The following is a 10,563-nucleotide window of genomic DNA, read 5'->3' as shown; positions in this document are numbered from 1 at the left end:
GCAGCCCGCAGGAAGGAGCGAGGAGCCGGCACCGGCGCAGGCACCGCCCTGCAGAACTACAACTCCCACCGTGCCCCACAGGGGCCCAGGCAGGCGGAGGAGGCGGTGCCGCGCCCTGGCCTCCCGCGGAACCCTGGGGGCTGTAGTCCCTTTCGCCGCGCTGCAGCCTGGGACGGCCGTGCCTGCTGCCGTCGCAGTCTGCGCGGCTCCTCCTGCGTCGTCGGCCATCCCGCGGGGTGAAGGCCATGGACGTCAACCAGCCCAAGCAGGAGCATTTGCTGGCTCTGAAAGGTACCGACAGTGCGGTTTCGCCGGTTCGCGCCCGGCTGGCCCTGGTTCGGTGGCGAAACAGCGTGTCTGACCCGCAGCCGAGCGTGTTTCTCCTCCTAGTTTAGATGGAGGTGGAGCAGGGAGCGGCCCGGCGCTCGGTGCCCGCGGGCATTAGGCAGCGGTGGGGCTGCTCTGGCGTGCCCCGCACACCGCAGGGCGTGCACCTGGCGTGAGGGGCTCAGCCCGCCTGCCCGCCCGTGTCAGTGCTTTACGTAAAGCTTCAAAGAAAATGTTCAGCCAAAATTTCCAGTTCCCCTGCTGCTTCTTTTGTTTGTTTGTTTGTTTTTTCAGGACGAGAGGACACAAACTGGGTCAGGGGAGGTTTAGGTTGTGCGTTAGGAGGGATTTCTTCGCAGGAAGGGTGATTAGACATTGGCATGGGCTGCCCAGGGAGGTGGTGGAGTCGCCGTCCCGTAGAGTGTTTAAGGAAAGACTGGACGTGGCGCTTGATGCCATGGCCTATTTAACATGGTAGTGTTCTGCTTTACGTTGGATTCCATGATCTTAGACGTCTTTTCCAACACCGTTGATTACGTGATTCCCCTTTGGATGGCTTTTGCCCTTTTCACTTCATGTGCAACCGTGAGGCTTATCTCCTTGATTCAGGGATCACGAAGAGTGAAAATACAATTGTGTAGGTCTCTTGCATGCCTCCAAAATTAATGTAAATTTCTCTCCAAAATCAAGAGAGCCCTGTGAAGCATTTGATCACTTCTGAATCATAAATGCTGCTAGTTATTTACTTGTAATAAAGAGCTGGTTAGAATCTCACCTCTGCAAGCATTCTCCATCAGTGAGATGGATAAAGTAGTGCAGGTAGGAGTACTTTCAGTGACCATGTGTTTGTTTTAAAACTTTCCTGGACAAAGTTTTTTAACGGTGTCTCCGTGTGATAGTAAAATATGTTAACCATAATTCAAAGCTCAACAAGCTCTTTTCAAATACATGTACACATATGCAACAAAGGCAAAAACATAAAAACATGAAACATCAGTAGCTGCCAAATAAATTTTGACAGTAATTAATAAAAAGCAGAAAGCTTTATGGTGGATCATTTTGCTTTTGTAAGAAAACAGTGCCATCCTTGATTTTGTTTTTAATTTGGTGCAGGCTGTAGGTTTTGCAGAACCCACTTCTGGTGTGGGCATTTATTTTCATTGTGACTGTATTAAACAAAATCTTGACAGTGGCAATCCTAGATTTTATTATTTTAATATCCTCTTAATGTTACTGCTATCCATAAGGGAATATGAAATCATTGCTAATTTCTTGTGGGGGCAGGGGGAAATGGGGAGAAGGGTGGGAAGTAGGAGAGCAACACTGCATATTTTATTTATGTTTCATGACAGTGCTTGTAGTTCTCCATCATGCTCCTGTGTTTAATATAATCTTTGTATGGAAGTATAAAGCCTTTGACTACTTAATAAGGTGTTTGGTTATCCCAAAAGTCTAGTAAATTAAGAAATTATCGGTTCCTTAAGGATTAAAGCATAGTTTCATGTAATACATGGAAGCTTTGAGGCTAAAACTAGATGTGTGGTTCTGATACAAAATGGAAGCAGGCAGCTTTAATTTGCCTAGAGCACTTCCTTTTTAACTCTTTTACTTTAGAATCTACTGTATCAGTCAGTACTATTTTAGGAGGGGTTTCTGTAACATGTTTTTTTTTTAGTTACTTTATGTACCTTGGCTTAAAATGCTGATATAGAGGAGGAAAACTCTTTTAAAAAATTGTCTGCTAAATTTGAGAAAATAGGCAGTAGTAATTGTGTGCCTTTTAATATGCATCACAACAATTAACCAGAATAGTTATGGATGGTAAGTATGAGGTGGTGACAGTAGAGGAGTTCTCTTGGAAAAGGACTGTTTTGTTTTGAATAAGCAGTGCGCGTGTGGATAATGTTCAGTGTGCTGAAATTGTGCTGGTAATGATGGAATACAGCTCCTAACATTCAGCCTAGATAAAATAGGATGTTCTGATACATATTTCATGTATTTTTACTACCTGTTTCTTTCTTGAAAAGTATCCTAGCTATGTTTTTTGTAGAATGGTAGTATCTTACTGTTTTATAATACTTCTGCTTTAGGTCCTGTTTTCCACTCATCTTTGCATCATGGGGCAAGGAAATTCTTGTAAATAAGATGTTTCAGTCTAGATACAAGAATCCTTATCAAGAGACTGTTTTCCTAAGAATCACTGGATTCCTACTGTTCAAGCATGGAAGTGGTCTTGCATTATCGACCACATCAGAGAGATCTAGTAAAGCTGCAGAAATTTGCAGAAGCAGCAGTGAAGGAGTTTCCCGTTCGCCAATTACCAAGATTTGCACCCTGGTTTCCAAATGATTTACACAAACTTCCCCTCAAACCAAAAAAGCAGGCACCTGTTATTTCTTGTGAGGAAGTGGAAGAGTTGAAACAGCTTTCTACAGCTTCAGAATATGTTACAGGATCTCGTGATTATGACTGCACAAAAAATCTCCTTGAGTTTCACTCTAGTATGAAACGTGGTCCGACTTTAATCCAAGCAAAGGCTGTTCACAGACCAATTAACTTGGACTATCAAGGAGAGCCACCACCTAATGGAAAACAAAAATTGAAAAGGTCTTGGAGTGTCTCTCTCCCTAGCGCTAAACTCAAAGAAAAGATTCATCCTTTATCTCAAGAACTGCAGAGTAATTTGGAAAGACTAAATCTGCATGTGTTTTGTAGAGCAAAATGGACAGTTGAACAGTCTATTTGTAAAAACCAGAATTTGGAGGACGTATGGATAAAATTGAATAGACTCATTAAACAGAATGAATTGCCATCTTGCAATGCTACTATCCAAAGATCTGTGGGACAGATATGGATTTTCTGTGATATACTATACTGTGAATATGTTAGAAATATTCTTAGGGAAAAGCTAAGCCTTACAGATAAAATGAACTTGTTTGTACATAGATATGGAATTGTATTTAGTTTATGACTTAAGATACAGTTTAATAATAAAATTACAGTCAGAAATACTAGAGCTTTTAAGCAATTTAGAATTGATAGACCTTAGAACAAATGATAAATTAATGGTAAGAAAACTGCTTATATTACTTTACTACATCTTATAACTACAATTACGTATTTCTTTAATTTTGTTTTGCCTCAAGACTTATAGTTCTTATAGTTAAGATTAGTAAGTTTCTGTTTGGCTTAGTGCTGCATTTTATAGCTTTTCTCTACCTTGGTGGTCTAAAGGAAAAAAATAGAAATTCCAGACTATTGCAGCAAACTGTGTCAGATAACAAAAATTAATGCTTTCAGTTAAGCAAAGTACATCATCTCTGCTTCCTGGGAATTAGAAGAAGGAAAGATCTTTTTAAGCAAGTTGTAATAATTGCTATAATAACTGGAACTGACATTAATATTTTCAAGATCTGGTTATTTCCTGGAAGTATTCTGCAAGTTTTTTAATGAAGGCATATCCCTCCTATGAAGTACGAACTTGCTTTATTTGGGATATATGCACTGTCTTAGCTATATTTTCACAGAAATGTTAATGATAGCATCAGTGGAAGCTGTGGGCTGAAAAATAATGAACAACTTAATAATTGTTGTTTAACGCCTTTGATAATTATTTCTTTCCTGATGTTTCTGTTCTTTTGTCTCTAATTATATTTGGGAACAAGAAAAGAGTAGCTTCCAGCCAAAAATGTGGAAATTAGGAAATGAGACTTCTGAGACCTCCTGTTTGTTGTCTTTGAGCATTTGAATGCCTTTTATGGTCAAAAAGGCTAAGTTCAGGATGACTTTTTTTTCTCCTGAAAGAATGAAGCGTTCCAAGGTCATGCTGTCCCTGCTCAGTTGAATCTTTGGAGGGTCAGTAGAGAATATAAACTGGGATCAGTATGACTGCAAGGTTATGCATTTGTATAACCTAATTCTAGATAGTTTTGGTGTAGCTGGAGGTCAAGGTCTGTAGCATTGGGAGAAAGGGGGAAATAAGTGTTTAGTATTTGTAGATTGCTATATTGTCATTAATGCCACTCACACCAAAGTGTACATAAGCATAACAGAGATCCCTATGTAAAAACAAAGTAAAGTCCCCTTAGACTTAAAATTTTATTACATCCTTGTGTTGAATAATTGCATTTTATTATGGGCATTACATTTTTTTTTAGATTAAAATTGCACCATTTGAGTCATTGACATGTATTTTTGAACTTTGATTGACTTTTAAGACATTTGTAGATGTCTTATTGATGTTTGAGGGTATTTGTGACACTTAATATGACCACTTAGCAAAATCAATGCAAAATGCTGTCTAGACTGCACTGTAACTGAGGGTTGTCATTAGTTTTAAAGCTTTCTGTATTTCCAGATTTTTCACTGACATTATATTTATGAGCTTAACATAATTAGTAAAAAAAATTCTTTGTGCCTCTGTGTTTTTGAAGATAAAATGAAGTAAAATGCAGTATGGTTTCAGTTCTATTTAATGTAGTTTATGTCTAGGATCTTAGAAGAGATTATATATTTTTCTAACGTTAATTTAGTACTCCTAATAAATATAATAATATACCTATCATAGTTTGTTTTGACTTAATTCTGTGATGCATTTATTTATTTTCTGAAACATGACTTAACCCCTCTTTAGAAACAGTCAGCAAATACTAGTTTTACAGGCTTAGTGTGAATTTGAATAAAATTATATAATGCCAATAATGACACAGTCCCACTAGATTAATTTGATATACTGACAAAAGAGCTAAGCAAACATTTTACTAAAGAGAGTGATTTTTGTCACTGTAGCTGCCAGCTTTGTGAGCTCTGGGTTTGTGTGCTTGTATGAGAGTGATGGTAGATGCACTGCTGGCTGTGAGCACCTCAGGTGGTAACTGTCTTGTAAGAGTGAACACCACCTTTAGTTGCTCTGCAGAGTTACTACAGTCTTGGTTAGCACCGGTATACAAGCTGAAATACAGGCTTTCATTTTGTTCTCTTCAAGGAATGCTTAATTCATAAGCATGTGCAATTCAGTATCTTTTCATTTTCAGTGTTGAATGTGGTTCACTATTTATTCTATTTTGTGTCTCTTAGGTTTTGTTTAATATATCTCATAGTTCTAAGTCTTCAAAGGTCCTGGTTTTTCAACTTTTTCACCATAACAAAGAGAATATAATACCTTTTTTCCATGTGAAAAGTGAGACTTGTTTTGTGTCAATGCTATTTTGCCTAGGTCTGCTGTAAGGTAGCATAAATTCTGGTGAGCCAGTACAGCCCACTGTACCCAAATGTATATCAAAGTAGTCGAATACTTTACACCACTGTTAACAGTGAATACTGTCTGGACACAATAGCTGTACAAGAGTACAATAAAAACAGACCCACCATACCTGTGTCAGTGTAAAGATATTTATTAACTTGTTGCATTCAAGAGAAATTAATTCCATTTGTTTTTTAATTTTAGTTGGTGCTATGTTTATAAGTTTCGAAGAAAAAAACCCTAATAGTTTTTGCATATTCAGATTAGCAACTAAGATTACATATGCTCAATTTTGTTTCATATGAATGCCTTCATGAAAAGCTATATCCAAGTTAGGACCTTTGGTTAATTTGAAGAGAGAGAAATTATTTAAAGAACTAGCATCTTAAATCTGTCATATAACTGAAAATAAAGTAATTTTGAGTGTGAGTTAAAATAGCCTTTGAAAATATAACTTACTTGAAGTAGGGGTTTTTTAATACCAAAATCCCAATGATTTTGATTTTGTCAGTGTAAATAAAATAACTTTGTTCTAAGTATTTTCAAGAGGTTTTTGTGCTGGTTTTACTGGTTTGAATTTAAAGTTTATGACTTGGAGAAAAAGCAGTGGTATAGACAATGTAGGCTTTTAGTCTTGTGACTCTGCCTTGTGTTAGTGTTACAGGTTGAGATGTAAATGCAATTTCTTATAAACTGGTGTTTGACTGAAAGGGTCCATACAAGTCATCATACCCCATTACAGGGCAACAAGGATCACAGGACAGGTGCTTAAAAGTCCACCAACAGATGAATCGGATACACTTCTGAAGACCACAAAGCACTTAACGCTGTAGCAGGTGCAAGACCTTTAGCACATCAACTTGAAAGCAGTAGATTAGTAGGGTAGTTCACCAGGAATACAAGAGGGAGCAATGGCATTACCAGTGTTCTTGGATCTTAGAATAGCAGGGAGGTTTTTTTATATTGTGAAAAACCATGTGATTCTTTTTCAGGCTGAGATTTGTATGGTGGTTGTGGTTTGTTGGGTGTTTTTTGGTTTTGTGTTTTGCTTTTTTTTTTCTTTTTTTTGTGGAAGAAGAGCAATGCATTCTTGAAAAGTGAAATTAAAAATAGTAGTTTGACTGATTTTTTAAAAATTTATTTTTGCAGTGATGAGGCTAACCAAACCTACCTTATTCACTAATATTCCGGTGACTTGTGAAGAAAGAGATTTGCCAGGTAAGTCTTTTCTACTGACTGATTATTGTGTTTTACCAAGTTTAAGCAATGTGACCATCAAACACTTCAATATTAGAGGAGTCATGACCTCCCATAGACTCTAATCTAAAACAGCAATATATTTTAGATTTGGTAATAGCTAAAGGAAAGTACCAAGGTGCACTCTATAGCTCTTGACCTATATCTTTGAAAGATTGGTGATGATACTCATACATATGACCTCAAAATTTGAGAAATTGACATACACAATGAGAGGCAGTTCTAAGAGGGAAATATGTAAGTGGAGAAAGATTGGCATTACTTATTATTATTATTATTATTATTATTATTATTATTATTATTATTATTTGGAGGAAAGGCCTTGGTAGTTAGAACCAAGATGTGAATGTTGTGTGGAAAAACAGCCTTGCAAGAATCACTGGTTTTGACCTGTGTTATGCTTGGTGTGTCATCATAAATTGGAAACCCCCTGGGTTGTCTCCCAGAAATAGTTGAAGTCTAGAAGTCTAGTATAGGACAGTCAAAGGAAAGATTCATGAAGGAGGGTTGTGTGGAAATATAAAACAAGCAGGGGAAGAAAGTAAGTGAGGTTGATTAGTTCTGTTATGTAATGTGGATTAGATGGAGAGAATTTCTGTCAACATTCAGTGTTAATTTGAGCAATGCCTTTTGTATTGTGCCTTTGAGTATGTGTATACTGAGTAAATTATTGGACACTAGTGTCTTGAAGTTATAACTTACAGGCAGGCCTATGGATATATATAAATTTCATGCCCAAACAAGTTTATTGTTAAAAATATATCTAAAATAAACTACATCTGAGTAAGTGATTTAAGTTTCTAACTTAATGTAGACGAACCTTTGGACTTAGCAAATATTTGATTAATAGCAGCTTGATGTTTTTATAGGTAATCTATTTAACCAGCTAATGAAAGATGATCCTTCCACTGTAAAGGGTGCTGAAACTTTGATGTTAGGAGAAATGCTGACTTTGCCTCAAAATTTTGGGTAAGAATAAATGATTGTAACTGTAAGATGTAAGGTTTAGGCTTCATTTGGTTTAAGAGTCATAATTCTTGTTCTATTCTGCAACAAGATATTCAGTCATTTTAAAAATAATATGTGGCTTGATTTGTAAATACATACGTGTATGCTGTCTGATGTTTCTTGTCTGTGGCCTGACTGAACCTAATCAGGATTGAAAGTTGAGAGAGATTTGCAACTGTGGGTGAATTTCTAAGGTAGTACACTTCTATAAACCACGTTACACTACCGGAGAGTTTACTACTGTGATTTTTGTGGGTACTGAAAGCCGTCTTATTTGTGTCAGACTTTTAGCTAGAAAAAATCCTGATTTGTTCTTTTTTGAAACTATTTGCCTTAGAAGGATGACTTCTGAAGTATGGGTGTGCAAGTGTCAACTTTCTTCTAGGGTTTGATCTGGCAAATATACATGTGTGTGAACTTAAAAGTGTTTCAGTGAAATGTTCTGGGTTTTAATAACTGTTTCTAAAATTTATTTTTTTCCCCTGAAATACAGAAATATATTTCTGGGAGAGACATTTTCCAGTTATATTAGTGTGCACAATGATAGCAATCAAGTTGTCAAGGACATACTGGTGAAGGTATGTGAAGAGAAATCCCCTTACAAAGGATCTATAAAAAAATACAGTTATTATATTTTCTGACAATATATTGTATGTTTAATGCTAATACATAGACTTTAGGAAATATATGTCACTTTTTCTAATCCAGAAAATATACCAGGAAATTGGAAAGAGTAAGACATAGAAATAGAAATGATTATAGAAATCTTCAGAGATTAAAATTAAAAACTTGGATTGTATCAAAAATTGATTTATTACAGAATCATAGCATTTTGGTTGGAAAATACCGCTGGGGTCACCAAGTGCAGCTGTTAACCCAACACTGCCAAATCCACTGCTAAACCGTGGCCCTAAGTTCCACATCTACGCAGTCCCCTGCAGGGATGGTGGCTCAATCATTTCCTTAGGCAACCTATTCAATGCTTGAAAATCCTTTTGATGAAGAAATTGTTCCTGCTATCCAATCTAAACCCCCCCTGGTGCAACTTGAGGCCATTTCCTCTTGTTCCAACTGGCTAAGCAGCCCCACCTCCATTGACTTTCTTTGGACATGCACCCTTCTGTTTAAAACTTCTCTGAAGAATTGGTGTAGCAAAATTTCCACAGCTAAAAAAATGGAGTTACATTCACTTACCTTCACTTTCAATGAGGTCTTCCAATTTCCTGTGAAGCGTACACTGATCCGTATATTGTATGAATTATTTTCTGGAGAATTGAGGTTTTGTATTTACTGAACAAACAAAACACAGAGAGTAGAAATTTCAGAAATCATTTAATTGAGTCATATAAATAGAGATTTTGTAAGCTGCATTGAAAAGGACTGGACTGTTCATATATTTTAGGGCTTGTATTTAGCTTTGTAAGTATGTCATCGTCTTAATATATGTCACAGAAGGTGTCTGAATCAAGAATATCACAGAATATTGAGTTGGAATGAGTAAGTCCAATTCTTAAATCAGTAGCCCACAAAAGGACCAAACCCATCACCTTCGGATTGTGAGCTCCATGTTCTGACCACCTTGAGCTCTTGCAGTATGTGTGAAAGCGTATAGGGTACAAAATGGTCAGTGAAACCTACTACTTTATAACATAAGTTATTTTTCTTTAGGTTGTGTTAAACAGTTGAAGTTACAACTGATGCTTTGTTTTTCTGTCTCCAGGCTGATCTTCAAACAAGTTCTCAGCGTTTGAACCTTTCAGCTTCTAGTGCTGCAGTGGCAGAACTTAAACCTGACTGTTGCATTGATGACGTGATCCATCATGAAGTAAAGGAGATAGGAACACACATGTAAAATTTTAACTTTTTCTGTTATTAAATAAGCTTTAATGAAACTGCAGTACATGCATGCTATTCTGCTTTTGATATGGCACAAAATTTGAAGTAACACAACTTTTTTTGTTTGTTTGTTTTTGGGTTTTTTGTTTGTTTTTTGTTTTTTTCAGATTAGTTTGTGCAGTAAGTTATACTACGCAGACAGGAGAGAAGATGTACTTCAGAAAGTTCTTCAAATTTCAGGTATTTCATGTTGTAATTTACTCTACTTTTAACAAGTGTGTGAGTCTGGAAATGTATTTTAAAACATCTGATACTTCATAAGCACTTCTATGTACCAAAAGTCCATTCCCTTTTAAAAGTGAACCATTAAATGCCACTGTTTCAAACTTCACACAAACTGGTGTTTTCTAATTACCTCACAGTTAAACATCTCAGAACTAATAAATACTACATCTAGTAATTTTTACTAATTTACTGAGAAAAAAAAATCTGCTCTTAAAAAGTCCCTATTTATAGTAGACAGCTGTATGACTGTTTTTAAGCAGAACAAGTGTTGATCCTTCTGGCTTTGATACATCCAACCATTGAGCTAATATTATAAAATTCTGAGTTTTCTTTTGGTGTGTGTAATCTTATTAAACTGGAATTAAGTAGTTCAGTATTTAAAGGAATTTAAGTAAAGAAGTCTAATACTGACAGAAGTAATTGACAGAATTGAAACCTTTTCTTCCATTACACAAATTTCAAGATTTGAGATAGGAATGACTGAAGAAAGCAAGAAACTAATCTGTATACTGGTTCTGGCAAGAAAGAGACTGTTTACTGTGTATTTCACAGATGTTTAATTTTTTTGAGAAATATATTGAGACTTGGATATTGGTGGAGTAATCTTC

General features: G+C 36.5%; 2 protein-coding genes across 6 annotated transcripts in view; both read left to right on the top strand.

The window, feature by feature from the left end:
• Nucleotides 1-161: 161 nt before the first annotated feature.
• The window catches only part of TRAPPC13 (trafficking protein particle complex subunit 13), a 47,043-nt gene continuing 36,641 nt past the window's right edge, over nt 162-10,563 (top strand). For all 5 annotated transcript variants that reach the window (XM_062513069.1, XM_062513063.1, XM_062513065.1 and 2 more), the window contains exons 1-6: nt 162-291; nt 6,719-6,787; nt 7,696-7,795; nt 8,328-8,412; nt 9,555-9,682; nt 9,838-9,910. In XM_062513069.1, coding sequence (XP_062369053.1) covers nt 246-291; nt 6,719-6,787; nt 7,696-7,795; nt 8,328-8,412; nt 9,555-9,682; nt 9,838-9,910 — 501 coding nt within the window. In that variant the 5' untranslated portion in view covers nt 162-245. The remainder of the gene's footprint in view (nt 292-6,718; nt 6,788-7,695; nt 7,796-8,327; nt 8,413-9,554; nt 9,683-9,837; nt 9,911-10,563) is intronic.
• SHLD3 (shieldin complex subunit 3) lies at nt 254-4,850 on the top strand. Its single transcript, XM_062513071.1, has 2 exons — nt 254-291; nt 2,418-4,850. Exon 2 carries the CDS (start codon nt 2,549-2,551, stop codon nt 3,296-3,298), a length of 750 nt encoding a protein of 249 aa, XP_062369055.1. The 5' UTR covers nt 254-291; nt 2,418-2,548; the 3' UTR covers nt 3,299-4,850.

The sequence above is a fragment of the Cinclus cinclus genome, chromosome Z (genome assembly GCF_963662255.1).
Source record: "Cinclus cinclus chromosome Z, bCinCin1.1, whole genome shotgun sequence".
Lineage (NCBI taxonomy): Eukaryota > Metazoa > Chordata > Aves > Passeriformes > Cinclidae > Cinclus > Cinclus cinclus.
This window is presented reverse-complemented; position numbering and strand designations above follow the sequence as displayed.

Bases quoted from the DNA above. Each gene is read 5' to 3' on its own strand.
- SHLD3 (XM_062513071.1), top strand. From the start codon at position 2,549: ATGGAAGTGGTCTTGCATTATCGACCACATCAGAGAGATCTAGTAAAG.